A 17,632-nucleotide genomic window follows, 5' to 3' on the forward strand; every position below is an offset into this window, starting at 1 on the left:
ACCAAAGAATTTTGTGTTTTTTTTCCCACCACTGCACTCCCCAAGCAAACACTAACAGGTACATTTCCCTTTTCCAACTGTCAAATTATGTGATTTGTAGTCATTTATGCCTTGGAACGGTTCTTTCTAAGTTTTATGTCAACAGAGATCAGATCACACATTTGGATCATTTGAGTGACAAGGATTCCTCACAAAACATAACATGAAACACATGTGACGATAATAAATACATGCACAAGAGCAACATCTGTTGGCCAACATGAGATTTTATTAACTTTTATTTTGTTGATGGTTGCTTTTAAAATAGCCATATCCCTTACACTGTGGTATGGGACTATGCCTGGATCTAGAATTGCTTAAATCAATTAGAGCATACAAGTTATGGATTGTGGCTTAAAAACAGTAGGTGTTTTTTTTTCATAATTTTTTCATGGTGTTGGTTGGTCTGCTTTCATTGTTGGGATGGTTGCCTAAATCCTTTGTTCCAAGTTAGCTTGTGGCCGTCAGTTCATCCAGTGCATCTTGGAGCCTGTACAAAACAGAAATGAAACATTTTCACTTTCAAAAGATTCACATTGAACTGGTCATGTGATAGCCACCAGCTGGAACATAATAATGTAATAAAACTTGACTAAACTATGCAAACCAATGCATAACATTATGATACATAACAAGTGAGTTATCGTCATCATCATCATCATTGGTGCCTCCGTCTCCTTATTCTTCTCCTTTTCCCCACCTCTTCCTGACTCTTACTTGAAGTCTTCACCATCCATCAGGGTCTTGTAGGTGGTGATCTCGGCCTCCAGCTTCATCTTCATGTTGAGCAGCGCCTCGTAGTCCTGGCCCTGCTGCTGGATGTTGGCGCGTAGGTTGCCTAGCTCCTCCTCCAGGCGAACAATAATGCCGTTGTACTTCTCCATTTCTATGTTGGTACGCAGCTCGGTGTTGCGTAAGGTGTCTTCCAAGGAGGCTTTCTGTTGAGGGAATGAGAAGAAGGAATGCCAAAGAATATTTAATCAAGCAACTCTAATTTGATTTGGGACAACATGGGGACGCTCCAACTTGTGGTGAAAAGAGTATAATAGAGGATGCCTGTTTGAATACATTTTACAGAAGATTTGACAAAACTGCTAATTGAGTGTTATGTGATAGTTGTGATGATTTTATAAATAATCTCCTCAAATATTGAAACCAGCACACATAAAATGCACACTAGGTAGGGATGATATGGATTTTTTCATGTTCAACTGAAAAAAAATTATAGAAGAAAATAGACCATGAAATGCTTACCAAGCTCTGTTGGGATGCAAGTTCAATTTCCAGGGTCTGGATCTGTCTGGATAGGTCGCTAATCTCCATCTGGGCCCCCTGGAGAGCCTCTGTGTTCTGTGATACCTGCACCTGCACATCTGAAATCTGACAGAGGGATACAGTAGGGAAAAGATGTTAGCTGACAAAACAACATAGTTCACAGTGGTTTCTTTTTAACTCTCTTCATGTATTACCACCCTTCATAAGACTGTATCACCTGATTTTCGTGCCACAGCTTGAGATCCTCGGCGTTCTTCACAGCAATCTTCTCATAGTTGGACCTCATGTCCCCCATGATCTGGGACAGGTCCTGACCTTTGGGAGCGTCAACGTCCACTTGCACACCTGACTGGGAGATCTGATTCCTCAGCTCCATCACCTCCTGCAGGATGGAAGGAAAGAAAGAAATGTTATGCAAACAACACATAAATGCTCTGTTAAAATGACTTAAAATGTAAGATTTGTGATGTTATTTACTACTGTAAGATAATAGAATACAGAGGTAATATGTAAAGTGTAATGATTAATCTGGATGTAAGCTCACGTTGTCATGGTTCTTCTTCAGGAAGATGAGCTCCTCCCTCACGGCTTCAATCTCACTCTCGATGTTCATCCTGCCCATGTTGGTGTCATCAACGACTTTCTTCAGCCCAGCAATGTCTGCCTCCACAGACTGGCGGATGGCCATCTCATTATCAAACCTGTAGGAGCGCACAGACACTATCTCGATTAGACACAGTGCGTATATTCACATCGTACCTTCTGGAATAACGCCACAAAATGGCAGCACCTTCCAGTCCCGCAATGGTAATTTGAAATGGTTGCTGTATTGTCTTGTCCATGTTTGATTTTCCTGCCACAGGGTTCAGATTGTTGAGTGTAGATTGGGGGAGATAACGGCTCTTTGACCAAAGGCAATTTCACTGAAATCTGGCGGCTGTGCACAATTGAGATTCCACTCACATGTTGCACACACAACAGATATGTACATACCTGCTTCTGAAAAGATACACCAATCTGACAGATATGATATATCTCTTTCTGATAGTAGATCACATGACCACCTCTATATTGATCAAATGGGGTCTTATCTCCTGGTGTGCAAGATCTGAAACTCCTGACACTCAAGCTTGATTCATTCATATGGGCTGAGGTCGCTATCTAAATACATAGGCTATGTAAACATGACATACTTTACTGTGAAATGAAAAACAAAACAACATACTTCACTCTGAAGTCATCAGCAGCCAAACGGGCATTATCGATCTGGAGCACAAGACGAGCATTGTCCACTGTCTTATCGAAGATCTGGGCAAAAAAAGGATTTATTAGAAGATTAGCATTATGATACCTTATATTCTTTAGACAGTTGATGTAAGTGAATAAAAGTTTTATACATGTTCCTGGTTAGATAGCAAGCTATTGGTTAATTTGTAACCTTATTCCAAATATCAATTAGTGGTCTGGTCCAATAAATATGTACCATGGGATTTGCAATTTTTTTTATAGAGCTATAAAACATATGCTTTGAATCACCATGTCTCTTATGCAACGCAGAAACCCCAGATTCAGATTACACAATGGGGCCACAACATGTCTGAATCCATGGTAACGTTCAGTGAAAAGAGGAACCCACAAACTGAGGAACAGGAAAATGGGATCTTGCTGTGCCAAACCTGAATCTGTTTTGTTTTAGCATTGTTGAAAGAGTGGGTTTCCTGTCCAGTAAGTCATAAAGAGACTTTTCTTTTCCCTCACATTTTTACCCAACTGCTCAGTCAGTCTGTCTGTCTGTCTGTCTGTCTTTTTCTCTGTCTCTTCTCAATGTGCAATGTGCTTGCACATATACTATACGTTTTTTCAGGGGTGGGTGAGTGCATGTATTTGTGTTTGTGAGTCAGTATTTTTATGTGTATCCATGGTATCCTGTTTCACAGGAAAGGGGAAATACTTGTCCCTTTATGTGCTGAGAAAAATGAAGTACAGCACTGCCACCATCAATGTGTCATTATCTGGCATTGAAGAACTGGAATCTAGCAAAGAATGTGACATTTGACTCTACTGACTAGAGCTGATTGTTATACAACCAGCACACACGCACGCGTGCGTGCACGCACACACAGATGCATATACACACATGCTGGTAGTGTGGGATCCTTTGTGTGTGTCGTTACACATCTGGTTCACATTGGAGACCTCCTACACCAGAGAATGCTTGTAGGGTGACCATTCACAGCAGAACCATGTGGAAATGCTCTTGTTTGTTAAAAGTTGTCTGCTGATTGTTTGCAGGCTTTTGGGTCTGTCTCTCATGAAGCTTTATGGTTTTCCTGGTTTTGGTGACTCATCAGAGGAAGTTCTGACCAGTTTGTGGCATGAGAGGGAGTTTTTTTTGGGGGAGGGTAAGAGGATAGCTACCACACCCTTCATTCTCTTGCCAGAAATTTGATAACCCACAAAAGCAATGCTGCTGGCCATCTCAGTGTAGCGTTATCAATCTTAATGTAAGCATTAGACCGTGGAACATTTGGCCATATTTTGGTAAAAACAAGACAAAAAATGAATACACTAATGTGACTGATTGTGTAATAGTTGGCCACAAGTAGGCCTACATTTGCAACATTGTCTGTGATGACGAGGCATCACATGCATTCATTGATTTTTAGGTTCCTCATATCAGATGTCTCTGTAAGCATTTATCTAAAGCATCCAAAGACTCAAATTCCTCACCTTCCTCACCCCACTTAATTCAATATTTAGAGCCTCCTCCTCTCATCTATCTGTCTCAGCATTCTCTTGACTTCAACCAATATCCCCTCTTTCCAACCATAACTAACGCCTCCCACCCTCCTTTGGAACTTTTTCTTTAATCCACACATCCACTTTAAATCATCATCATCATTGATCCTTATGCTTACCTGTTGGCGTAGGTCATCTATGATGGGGACGTACTTGCTGTAGTCTCTCATGTCAGGTCCCCCCTTCTCCAAGGCCTCCCTGATCTTCATCTCCAGCTCCTGGTTGGCCTGTTCCAGGTTCCTCACTGTCTCCAGGTAGTTGGCCAGACGATCATTCAGGTTTTGCATGGCCCCCTTCTCGTTGCCCAGGATCGCGCCACTGGCTCCACCGCCGGCTGCCATGGATGCAGCAGCACCAGCCATGCCACCACCGAAACCGGTGCCCATGCCACCACCCATTCCACTGCTCACCTTGTAGGCAGATGAGGAGGAGATGATGGGGGTGCCAGAACGCAGGCTGGAGTGGGAGGCGGAGGAGATGCGGGTGTCCCTTCCACCAGCACCGCCATAAATGCTGTAGGAGGGTGTGGAGCGGGTGAAGGACGCGTGGGCAGAAGGCAGGCCTATCTGCTGCATGGTGGATCTCCTGTAGCTCATTTTTCGAGAGGTTTAGGCACAACAAAGGAGAGAGTGAAAATGAGAAATGGAGCCTCGCTGCTGGCCGGCTTAGAAAGTGACGCTGGCAGAGGGAAGTGGGGAACTTATACTCCTCCTAAGCCTCTCTCCCTCAATCACAGCTGGCCTCTCAGACCCTGCCCACTTCAACATCCCCCCATTCTTCCTTTCCTGTTCTCCTCCCTCTTCTCTCATGCTCTCATTCACCCACATGTTCCTTTTTCTTTAACTACGGTTTATATTTTCTTCCGTCTCCAGGCAAATGTGTGACGCATATTTGCTTGCATAAACTCTCAGAAACATTTACATTTGAGGAACAAGAACAATTCATTTATTTGACTGAGGTATACAGATTACAGAAAGAAGAGTTTGCAGCAAACAAAAGAAAGCAAGTGAAAAGTAATAAACATGTTATACTGGGAAAAATATATGCCTCAATAAAGAAAGAAGAAACAGAAATGAAACAAAAAGATCAGTGGTAGAATATTCTAGGCAAAATAAGGTTTGTTTGTGAGTATGCATAAAAATTCCTTTGGTTTGCCCATAAAAGGCATAATGCCTACCATGTCCTGCATGGTTTCTAAATATGTGGTCTGCTGGGCCCCAAAATAAACAGATTTTGCCTCCATATCTCTGTAGCTAGACTAAACTGGTTTGCAAGAGAGATAGCTGTTGCAAACACGCCTTTTATTTCAGCAGAAATGGAGGGGGACATAATTTCTTTACAAACTGTTTTCTCATGTTAAATGCAAAATGAATTTTAGTAGAAACACCTGAGGATGACAATAGATTGTTCACAGTTAGATGCTTCATCAGAGGCAATAGAATGCACAGTCTAAACACTAAAAGCCTGACTGCCACATTCAAAAGGGAACACCCACGCTTCAAAAACACCCAGAAGGCCCTACAAGAGGTGTGATGCATAAAGAACCAAGGTAAGCTGATGCCACCTTTTCACTACCTAAACCTAAGAATACAATCAAAAGGAAAGAATAGGCGCCCTCATTCACCTATGATACTACAGGCAATTATCTGCACAAATCAGTTTTGCTGCCGATTTCAAACAATTATCTTTGAAGCCTGATCTGTGGTGCCCATGATGAGAATTACCTCTTAATAAAGGTGTTTTGGTATCTCACTATGCAAAGTGTTGTTCTTTCACTGACCTTACATAAACCCCAAGAAAAAAAATGTATCACAAAATCTTGATGAATATATAATCAGAATGAATGTCCCTTTAACTCACCAAGAAAATTATACATGCAAAATATTTGAATTGGTACAGTTTTTGGTGTGTCAGTGTGACCAAAATGACCTAGTGCCTACTAATATGTGGTACAAGGATACAAACACGGGGAAATAAAGGGCAAGACATAGATTTAGGGAGTTTTCATTATTGGTAAAAAAGTAGCCTAATAAAGAGTGAGCAGAATTCAACCCAAAGCTAGAAGCCAGTAAAAACCTGAGTCTTACTGTCAAAAGACTTTATAAGAAACCATTATTTTCACGAAAACAAGCTTCAGTATTATAGTGTTCTGGTATGAAAGTGGAGAAGTTTGTGTAGTTTTCAATTATAGGACACTAAGGCTGAAGTTGTGGTCAGAGTGGATTTTTTTTAACCAGAGCCCCAGAGAACAGAATAACAAAACTGACTGAACCACCCAGGGGAAACTGGCAAAGGCCCAAACACCCTCCTGAGCTCCCTTATAACCTGGTTCCTTTCTTCCCTGATCTTACCTCACCTTCATGGTTGATCAAGTTTCAATGCTTTCTCACACTTCCCACCATCCCAGCTCCACATTGTGTAGCTAAGTCCTTACTATGGATTTCTTTTTATTCAACAACAAGCAAAAAGAGCATATGAAGAGTAGCAAAAGAAATGTCAAGGAAACACCCATGAGACGGCCTCTGATTGAGACTCTTACAAATAAAGAGGAACTTTAAATTGAATCAGCATGACTCATCCCTCATGACTGTGCCTCCACTATCTTGTTTAGTTAAGCCTTGCTACATGTTTGTAGACGACATATTGCCTCGAACCTACTTGAAAGACAAGAAATTTGACGGGGAAATAGAGGCAAATCTTTACACTGACTGATAGCTTTGCATAACGTCTTTATGGCTCCTGTCTCTTCTTTTGAACAAATAGTTTTGGCTTCGCTTCATTCCAGCTAACAGCATGTTGGAGTTCTGATGCATTCTAACTGAAATTTCAGTAGGATCTTTGCCTCATATGCAGTGATCTGATTTTAATAAATCGGATTACACTTCTTCCTCAGATAAGTCAGGAAAAGAATGAGAAAGGAAAAAGTGGAGAAGCTGGAGGCTGTGAGTCATAGCAATTCACAGCAGGAATCTGGGCAACTACAACAGGAGCTTATGTGCTTCACAGATCCTGGACAACTGTCAGAAAATTAAGGCTCCCGGCTTGACGTTGCCTTGGATGAACTTGGGCTTGTTTGCTCCCCTTTTTCTTTGCTTTCCTTTCGGCCAGCTTGAGCCCAAATGAGTGCTCCCTTACACACTTATATAATAAGTCAGAAATACGTTTGCATGCATGCATATGCATATGCATATTTATGCACATGGTTGTGAACACACTGACTGATGTAAGAAGGAATGCACACATGCATGCGGATGTCATGCACTCTCACACACTCACACACCCACTCACTTACTCACTTGCTCACTCCCTCACCGACTCACTCACTCACTCACTCATGGTGCTCAAATGGTGAAAACGAGACAATTTGCTTATTCCATTGCATTCCTACATCTGTCCGTATTCCAATTTTATGTCAGTGGCAATGATGCTGACATTGGCAAAGTGTAGGGGTCACACATCAGAGGTTAGTGAAATGTGTCAACCAAGAGACATTTTCTCTGTGGGATGTCATGTCCATCTATAGCACACACACACATTCCACAGGAGGCCATAAAACCAGTGGTGACAGAATTGTTACAGGGAAGAGTCCTCACACTTCTCATGTGGAATTAAATTATTAGTGTCTGAGGTAAAATGAAGGAAGGTGATATGATGAAACACTTTTCAATACAAGATAGACCATCTTTCAAAACACTTCACATGGATTTTTTATTGGTCATAAGAGCCTTTTAGAACAGGTTTGGGGGAAAAAATAACCTATGAAATGTCTTTTGACACTTTTTTGTTTGGACAAACAATTACATTTTAACAAGCAAGAAATATGAGCAAAACAAAATGGAAAAAACAAAAGTGAATGCAATGATAACAAACATACTATCCATAAGACTGACACACACAACACATCCCTTTGTATGGATCAAATTTCACAAAGCACATTATCCCATGCTCCTGGAGAACAGCGATGATAGGATCTCATCGTGCCACTCCTCCTGTGCAGTTTACTGGGGCTGCACACATCCAGTTCCACCCTCACGTCACTAGGGGGCGTAAGTCTCAAAGCAAACAAGCCTATCGCGGCGTGAGAAGAGTGGGTGTGGCGGTCCACACAGCTGCACAAGTTCACCTATCCCCTGACCTAAGTACATGAACCATGCCATTGTTTAAGTCCATGGCAGAATCGCTACCTTGGTGTGGATTTCATTTAGGACTGCGCTTGAGGCTCTCTGTGTGAAGAGGCATCATGGGGCAGCTATGCAGCCTTTCTGTATGTATGTAGCAGCAAGCAGTGAGTTTTATAACTGATTTTATTGACTTTTAAGGCTTGGCTTGATCTGGCACCTGGCTACACCTCAGATCTTTGAACCCCCTCTCAGCCTGAGATCCTCCCGAGTCCTGACCGCTCCAAAGTCTTGAAGACCATGCAAAGCTGAAATCAGTGTCATCTTTTAAAATCACTCCTGAAAATACAGTTTTACAAACAGGCTTTTTTTTTTAATCATTTGTTGTTACCTTGTTTATTTTCATTGCATTTCGCTGTTTTCAAATTCATGTCGATTTTAGCCTTTAATTTGTCTTTGGTTTGTATTTCTTCTTATATTTTATTCACAGAGCACTGCAATAATGAAGTTCATTGTAATCCTTATTATTCTGTTATGGTACATGCTGTAGTGACATCATCATTTGCTGCCATAGATGTCAATCCACTTACTTCTGCACTATGCAGCTTTGTGTATCCCACCCCATTCCTGCTGAACATCTCCGAGTTTAATCTGTCAATCATTGTGAAATAGGCCTGTTTCTTGTCTTTGCTAATTATTGTCTTCAACTCTCCCCCTCTAACCCACCTCCTCTCCATCCCCCCTCTCTCGCTCATAGCATGTAAGTGTCTCTCTCAGCACATTCCAGACTTGATGTGTCATATAGCAGCTTCATACAAACCAAAACATCACTGGTCTCTTAAGAGGCTTCAGGTCAGGGGGTCGGCTTCTTAAATTACCCCCTCACTCCCCTCGTGCTAATGGCACAACGAAGGATTATCTTATTTGGGAAAAAAAAGAAAATCACTCTTCATATTTCTGCCATCAAAGGAGACTAATCAAATACAGCTGTGTTCGTTTAATTGGTGCATTTGTCCAAGATGTTGTGTCAAACAATAAGCCATTGGTTGACTTGTACATATATGGTTGTCTTCGACCAAGCACACAGCATTCCCAATGTGGAGAGAAAACGTCACTGCTTGGGTCGAGCCAAGCAAAACATACATAATTCGATTGGTTCATACTCTTAACATCCACCTCTGTGTTGTTGGGAGATACTTTCCATGACATTTGCCCCTCTGCTTATTCACATTTAGTCTCCAACCCAGCAAAATACCTTAGGGTTGGGGGCTACTCATTAGTTCGTAATGAGGTGTAGACTTTTTTTCATTGCTTAAAAACTGGCAAGCAAAAATAAATGCGGGTGTGGTAAAAATTTCGGCAGAGGTAACTAGGGGTTTATTCTGGTATAAATTAGGCAACTGCAGTCCAACCCCACAGAAAAGATATTGAGTCATAAAACGAGTGTGACAAATGAATCATGTTTTCCACAGTTTGCAAGTTAGTGGTTGAGGTTTATGTTTTAAACACAACAATCATGAAATGATAAGCCATTCCCAGAGGGCTGCCTGGGCTGTAATATGCCAAACTATGGCAATAGACACACAGAAAGTGATCAAAAACGTATAAAGTGTCCAAATGCCTCCTTGTGTCAATTCACTCTGCCACATTCACAGTACAAAACAGACCTTTCTCCACTGGTATGTGCAACAATGATTTAGGCTGTATAGGAGCATTTTTATGCACTTATACCCTTCCCACAGGAAGTCAGAATATTAGGCCTTTGAGCTACTTTGTTGCTTTGACAAAGAGCTTACTATTACCATTGGTCATCTGAATCATCTGAAATGCATTCTTGCAACTTGTAAAAGTGAAACGCTACAGAGGAATTCTCTCTCTCTCTCTCTCTCTCTCTCATTCTCTCTCTCTCTCTGTCGATCTATGTCTGTATATGATGTGCAGTTTCAGTATGCAAGAGGTGGAAAGGACAGCTTTTTATGTTTGGGTGGGGGAAGCGTTTGAAGACTTAGGTGGGGTTTACAATTCTCTCCAGACGGAGAGAACAAGACAAGCGCTGTTTGCTCTTCTCTTGGCTGATATGGGAGGAATGTCAATCAATAATGTGACAGTTTTTTATTTATTTATTTATTTTTCAGAAAGAATGTGGTGCCGTTGGGTCCACTGATCATAGCTGATTATTGCAACATCCTGCCATCCCACATAATTTGTCTTTATGCATTTAATAATTGTGACTTCTAAAGACTTGGGCAGTTACACGGATGTTTTACATGATTTTAAAAATGTAATTCACTTTTTTCCTTTTTCTCATTACTGTGATTGTTTTGGTGTGAGGATTCATTGCAACACGGCTGCTTAAATGAGTGACAAAAGATTTATAAAGTTAGTGGAACATATTGTTCAAGTTGGCACTAAAATCTGGTTCTGCCACAATTATGAGACATACAGTCACTGCCCACAAAGACATAAAGCATATCACACTGCACAACCGTAATTTACTTTGCAATATATCAGGTCTATGAGAACTGCTGTAAAGTAAAAGAGGAGGTCATAAAATGATCTGCCCGTTCATTATACCCAAGGTTTGACTTTATATTCTGGCACTGTGTGTGTGTGTGTGTGTGTGTGTGTGTGTGTTTGTGTGTGTGTAAAAGTAATAAAAAACAAGATCTGGATTCTGTTTAAAGTGTTAAATGCAAAATCATGATCTTATGAATGCAAAATAGGCAGCAAAACACAACTTAACGCTTCAAGTTCTGCAAACACAATTACAACCTTGTGAAGGTAGACAATAAAACTTTTCTGGTTTCTGGTTTCCACTACCAGTTTTCCACTGTAGGTTTGGAGAAACTGGCACGCTGACTATTATGTAAGATTTGTGTTCTCTCCAGCACACTGTGTGTGCTGTAAATGTGTAACACAATGCTATTTTCTTCCCTGAGATTCCCTCATCTCTCACCCTCTTTCTCTCCCCCTCATCCTTCACTCCCCTGCCGAGGGAACTAGCCAATCACACCTCGCCGGGGTCCCTCCCCTGCTCAGATAAATAGCACCAGGGACCAGGGAGGGTCTATCTGCCTGACTCTCTCTCTCTCAGCAGAGTCTCTCAGCCTCCACACACGCCACCTCAGTGCTACAGACTCCCTCTGTGACCATGTCTGTTAGAGCTGTGAAAACCACCACCTTCTCCACTCGGTCATCCTCTTCCTCCGGCATGGGCCCGACCCCGGGCTTCAGCAGTCGCTCCTTCTCTGGCTACGGTGGCCGCAGTGTGGGCGGTGCCAGGCAGAGCTACGCCGTCCGCAGCTCCTACGGGGGAGTGGGCAGCAGCGGTGCCGGCATGGGTGTCGGGGGGTTCAAGGTGGTCGGTGGGTATGCTGCTGGGGGGTCTGGCCAAAGAGGGGGTGCAGTAGAGTTTGGCTACATGGGCATCGGCGGAGGTATGGGTATGGGGGGTGGCATGATCAGTGTAGCACCGGCCCCAATCACCGCAGTGACAGTCAACCAGAGCCTGCTGGCCCCCCTGAACCTGGAGATCGACCCCAACATCCAAGCAGTCCGCACCCAGGAGAAAGAGCAGATCAAGACCCTCAACAACCGCTTCGCTTCCTTCATTGACAAGGTTGGTTAATTTAAGATAAGATAAGATCAGATAACATAAGATAAGATAAACTTTATTATCCCTGCAGGGGAATTTGTCTTGGACATTGAAGCTGCAACACCAAGGACATGAAAATGAAAACAAACAGCATATAAGTTGGTTCTTTGGTTTGTAGTTGCCATGTTCTGTTAGTGTAGGCTGTAACTGTTAAGATGTAACTATTTTATTCCACATAGAGTAGAAACATAATTCAGGAACTTGAGAAGAAGTTATTGTAACACAAGCCAAAAAGCCCTGAGGTAATAGGGGTTTGATTTGATACTGGTCTTCCTTGGGACATTCCCTCTGAAAATTGGATACGTATAGTATGCCGTCTTCCAAACTAAAAGCGTATGAAGGATCTTTGAGGAGGATATTGGCTGTTTCGAGTAATGTTTTAGCTTCCTTATATGTTTTCAGTACCAGGTGAGATCATAGAGCTCAGATGAGTGGATCAACCTAGATACTGACTACATACCGGGCAACGGTGCAGAGCAGAGTATTTTTGCTTGAAGGGGTGCATCACCATGCAAGCAATATCCTGCAATAAGATAGTATTTAGTGGTTATGAAGGTAGACAAAGTGCCAGGTGTGTTATTTCATTCTTGCTAAAGCTTAAAGCTTTGCTAGATAGAGTCACAGAGATGATATTGTGTTTTTTCAAAGCTTCGAGGTTCAATACCCTGTTTGAATATTCACAGCCTATCCTTCCCTGAGCAGTTACACAAAGGAGTGGGAGTGGCAGGAGGAAAAGGTTTGCATGAAGCAAGGCAAGCTTGTTAAACAAAGCAGATCTTTGAGTATAGTTTTAAACTAGCATGGCTGTCTGAACGTTAGACACTGTATGAGGCTCTATAATAACCTATGATGCCATTGAGGGCTGAGGGCAAGACATAAATCATTGTGTTATGAATCCATTATCAATCAGAGATAACAGCTGAATTGTATGAAGCGGCTATCTGGTCAGTCAACAGACAGAAGCATGCACTGTATGCTTGTTATCTCCTATTGACTGAATTCTTTAGTTATCTTTCACTGTACTTCCTTAATGGGGCGCCTTGTCTGAGGAGATACCTACAAGTTATGTAGGACACAGGTTAAGCCTGTAAATCAATAAAACTAAGACTAATTACACTCCCTCTTCTACACACTATTGTTATACAGCACACACACACACACACACACACACACACACACACACACACAGAGCAGTGTTTTTCTGGTCATGTTTGCCGTGTGGAAGCAGGACCCCACCCAGGATCGGGGGACTGAACAGAAAAGTTGTACAGGAAAGATTTGTGCCAGGATTGGGAAACAGTGCCACTCTGTGTTGAAACACAGCAATTATGGGTTGGAACTGAGTGAGGAGTAATTGATGTGACCTTTGGAGTGAGTTGGAGGTGGAAGAACTTCAATCAGTCATTTGTCTTTCAGTTGATCTTCATGTGTTTCTTTGTCCATCAGCAAACACAGTGAACCTATTCATACTTTCAGCCATGTGCAGTTATCCACACCACATACATTGTTTCTCTGCTCACACCACATATGTCCATCTGGCCACCCCCTCCCCAAACTATGCAGTTGTGTATTTTTTACCAAGGGAAAATGAAGAACTGGACATTATTGCAGTATCACCTATCTATTCTTTGATTCATTAATCTCCTGCCTGGTCACATCCATCAAGCCATCAATCCATCCATCCACTCTGAAAGTCAACCACTGCTATCAATCGACTCACAGTCATTCATTTATGCACCAAGTTACAGGATTGTATCTTTCACTCATTGTGACCGACCAATCATTTACTTTGATTCTCTCTCTCTGCAGGTCCGCTTCCTGGAGCAGCAGAACAAGATGCTAGAGACCAAGTGGAGCCTCCTGCAGGACCAGACCACCTCCCGCTCCCATATCAGTTCCATGTTTGAAGCCTACATTGCCAACCTGCGTAAGCAGCTAGACAACCTGGGTCATGAAAAGGTCAAGCTGGAGTCAGACCTGTATCACATGAAGGGCCTGGTTGAGGACTTCAAAAACAAGTGAGTGGAGTTGAAGCTAGGTTAAAATAGAGTTTTGTCAATACTGCCAATCATAACATTTCACTGTGATTCAGTGGGGGTACTGACAAAATAACTGTGATGTTGTTCTTCTTAATGTTATCTTCATATCCTCTATTTCTCAGATATGAAGATGAGATCAACAAGCGCAATGAGTGTGAGAATAACTTTGTCCTCATAAAGAAGGTCTGTTCAGTTCAAATTCATCATCTCAAAACTATAATTAGATTCCAAGCACAGTGAGCCCACACAATGGCCATTTGTACCTTAAGGCCAGGGCCACATGCAGCAATGAATATTCTCAATGCTGTGTTTTCCCATGCAGGACACAGATGCAGCCTACATGATTAAAGTGGAGCTGGAAGCCAAACTGAATGGCCTTTCGGATGAGGTTGAGTTCCTGAGGCAGATCTACGACGCGGTGAAGAACCCTATCCATTATCTCATTGTATTTTTCAACTGTAGGCTAATGAATGATAGATTTAGCTTTATCCAAAAGCAAAGAGTCACAGCCATTTGCTTGTACCAAAATAATGTTGCTCAACGTCCATTTTTCCTGTTTCCCTCGTGTTCCTCTGTTATCTGGTGTAGGAGCTGCGTGAGCTGCAGGGCCAGATCAAGGACGTATCTGTCGTGGTGGAGATGGACAACAGCCGCAAGCTTGACATGGACGCCATCGTCGCTGAAGTGCGCGCTCAGTATGAAGACATCGCCAACCGCAGCAGAGCCGAGGCAGAGACATGGTACCAGACTAAGGTGAGACCCACTCTTCCCAATATTACACACTAAAGCCTACAACCAAAGTTTACCATGCTTTGTGGGGACATTCCCTCCAGCTCAGCGGTACCCTGGCTTACTGTTATCATACATTTGAAAACACAAACATCAACACAACATCATGAATGAGTCCAGGCATACAAGACCACCAAAACATAGCAAGATCACAGTGTTGTGTTTTGATGATGTCAGTGTGAGTTGTCCCTATCTGTGACAGTATGAGGAGATGCAGCAGTCAGCAGGTAGACATGGGGATGACCTGAAGGCTACCAAGGCTGAGATCGCCGACATGAACCGCAGGATAATGAGGCTCCAGTCTGAAATTGACGTTGTTAAGTTACAGGTAAGGACCATCTTGGAACATTTGGTGTCTCCCACTGGCAATGCTCTTGTCTACAAAGCTATAAAGCTTAAGCTAGCAGACTAGTCGAGAGTTGTTGAGTATTTTTAAACAGCTTTTAATAGGCTTTTGTCTTTCACCATCATTTGACTTCACAACCTCTTTTCTCATCAATATACATCAGTAACGCAGAAAACAGTGTGCTGTTGGCCCAATTAGTTAATACCTGACAGCAGCTGATGAACGAAACTTGTCTTCTCATCTCAGACAAGGTTACGGATCATTTGATATGTGGATTATTAAATGCTTGCACTACACTTCACTCTGCTCTTTCTTCTCCACTGTTAGCGAAACAACTTGGAAGGTCAGCTCGCAGAGGTGGAGGAGCGTGGTGAGATGGCAGTGAAGGACGCCAAGCTCCGCATCAGGGACCTGGAGGAAGCTCTTCACAGAGCCAAGCAGGACATGGCCCTGCAAGTCCGCCAGTACCAGGAACTGATGAACGTCAAGCTGGCCCTGGACATTGAGATCGCCACCTATAGGAAGCTGCTGGAGGGAGAGGAGAGCAGGTAAGATGCTGGAAGTAGTTGTGCACCAGGTAATGATGAGAAACATTTCTTGTTTTTAGCAACATTATATATCTTATGTCATGTTGCTTGCTCTTTCTTTGTCCATCTCTCTTTACAGGTTAGCAACTGGAATCAAGACCAGTGTGTCCAAACAGACTTGTAAGTTCATGCGCTTCCTCTAACATAAAAAACCTTTTAACTGTTTTAACTAGATTTTTTTTCTAATTTTAACCCTTACTATGTCAATCGCATATTACATTTTAGGAAGATAGTATAGTCCCTAGAAGTCCCTAGAAAGGAGAGACTCCATGCACACTGCCCAATAGGAGATAAAACATGTCAGTATGATAGATTCACTATTGTTACAAACACACTAGTTCCTATGGGAATACTTATAAAGTGATTTTTCTTTAGGGAATAGGTTTTTCCAATGTTCGTTTCTGGCACTTAAGTATATTCAAATCAATACAAAATGTAACTCCTATTTGAATAAAACGCTTCCCCTCAACTGTCAACTTCTCCACCGCTGCTGAACTTATAGCACTGAACTACAACGCCTACAGCCTGGAGAGCAACCGCACCCCCTCTTACGTCAGCAGCAGCAGCTCTTTTGGGGGAGTCAAGGTTAGCGGCACTTGTCTCAGTGGCCAGGATGGGGCAGTGAAGAGCGCCACAGTCATGAAGGTTGACACTGTTGTCGTCAAGACCGGGGAGAAGGAGAAGGAGGAAGAGGAGCAGGTAGCATCCGAGGAGCCCGCAGCCAGCGCCGCTGCTGTGGAGGTGCAGGAGAAGGAGCAGGAGAAGGAGCAGGAGCAGGAGCAAGTGGAGGCAGAAGCCGTGGCAGAAGAGTGAAGCTTTCCCTTCCCAGTCACTGAAAATTTTCTTGATGGTTTTGGTTTTGGAGGTTAAGAAACAGTACACGTAAACCATACTTTGCTTACTATCCAATGCTTCTCATTTCATTCAGGTTCGTAATATCATAAGTTTGCCTGGTGTCCAGTCTGTCCAGTCCCCATGGATTGCAGTCTTTAAGTGCTAAAGACTGCAATTCATGGGGGCTGGACACCAGGCAAATCATAAGTGCCTTCACCAAAGAATGGGTGTGATCCTACTGTATGAGATGCATACCCAAATTTAGGGAGCCTATGTTTTAGTGAACACTTACTTTTCTTTCAGCAGTGTTACCTCTGAAAATAGCCTAGTTAAATGGTGAGATGCTACTGGCATGGTTTGTTGTTGAGGTTTCTGAAAACCAGTTTAGGTTAATCAGTTATTTACTGTCAAATGTAGTCTCAGTCACTGCCGATGGGTCAGTTATTGCTGCACCAGCACCACACCTGTTTAGCCAGCAGGTGGCACTGCAATATGTGTTTTCCTCTGCTGTTCCCTCTTGCTCTTTGGCCAATGCAAAGCACTGCTGTTACACTGTGTCTGTAAGTACAGGTCACCTTCTTATACTCAGTGTAATGACCTACTACTGCTGTCAACTGAACTGAGTGTGACTTATTTGGGGGAAATTAAATCATCGCTATGCTGAACCGACTGCACCAAAAGGTTGACAGTTGAGTGTAAAAAAACACAAATAGCAAAGTCTCCATGACTTCAACTGTGAAGAAGCTTTTGCTCAGCTGGGTTGCTGTTGGCAACATCTGGTGTCCTGTTTGCTCAACAATAAATCTTCTCCCAACAGTATTTCACATGGTTGTACATGGTTGTTTTGATGTCAAATGTTAGATTGTCAGTTGTAGTCAAATGCGCTTTACTGAAAATCTTAAAAGAGTAATCTCTCAATTAGTCTTGAGCTCCTAATTGGAAATTTTGATTAACACCTTACCTTTGGAAACAAAAACTAATATAAACTTTGAAATGAAAAATTAAAAAAAAAAACACTTATGCGCAGTCAGCCTGAGAGACTTCCTAATAATTACATTCTGGTCCATTTAGTCTGGATGTGTGAGACACAACCAGTGGCATGAGATACAATAGGCATTCCATATATAGAAAGATATTTTACACAAGATCTC

The 17,632-nt window shown here is 42.5% G+C and overlaps 2 protein-coding genes across 3 annotated transcripts; one reads left to right on the forward strand and one right to left on the reverse strand.

The window, feature by feature from the left end:
- Positions 1-248: 248 nt before the first annotated feature.
- Positions 249-4,780, reverse strand: LOC139907963 (keratin, type I cytoskeletal 18-like). 2 transcript variants are annotated; one of them, XM_071894503.2, is made up of 7 exons: positions 4,233-4,780; positions 2,540-2,622; positions 1,859-2,015; positions 1,532-1,696; positions 1,294-1,419; positions 757-977; positions 249-529 (listed from the first exon to the last, which is right to left on the reverse strand). In XM_071894503.2, exons 1-7 carry the CDS (start codon positions 4,707-4,709, stop codon positions 490-492), a joined length of 1,269 nt encoding a protein of 422 aa, XP_071750604.1. In that variant the 5' UTR covers positions 4,710-4,780; the 3' UTR covers positions 249-489. The 2 variants fall into 2 exon arrangements, with proteins under 2 accessions (XP_071750604.1, XP_071750605.1); XM_071894504.2 differs by having other exon boundaries at positions 740-977.
- Positions 4,781-11,321: 6,541 nt separating this feature from the next.
- LOC139907960 (keratin, type II cytoskeletal 8-like) lies at positions 11,322-17,305 on the forward strand. Its single transcript, XM_071894499.2, has 9 exons — positions 11,322-11,850; positions 13,696-13,904; positions 14,048-14,108; positions 14,248-14,343; positions 14,514-14,678; positions 14,917-15,042; positions 15,388-15,608; positions 15,727-15,767; positions 16,150-17,305. The coding sequence occupies exons 1-9, from the start codon at positions 11,383-11,385 to the stop codon at positions 16,458-16,460; spliced, it is 1,698 nt and encodes a 565-aa protein (XP_071750600.1). The 5' UTR covers positions 11,322-11,382; the 3' UTR covers positions 16,461-17,305.
- Positions 17,306-17,632: the final 327 nt, after the last annotated feature.

This window comes from Centroberyx gerrardi, chromosome 5 (genome assembly GCF_048128805.1).
Source record: "Centroberyx gerrardi isolate f3 chromosome 5, fCenGer3.hap1.cur.20231027, whole genome shotgun sequence".
In the NCBI taxonomy this organism is placed as follows: Eukaryota; Metazoa; Chordata; class Actinopteri; order Beryciformes; family Berycidae; genus Centroberyx; species Centroberyx gerrardi.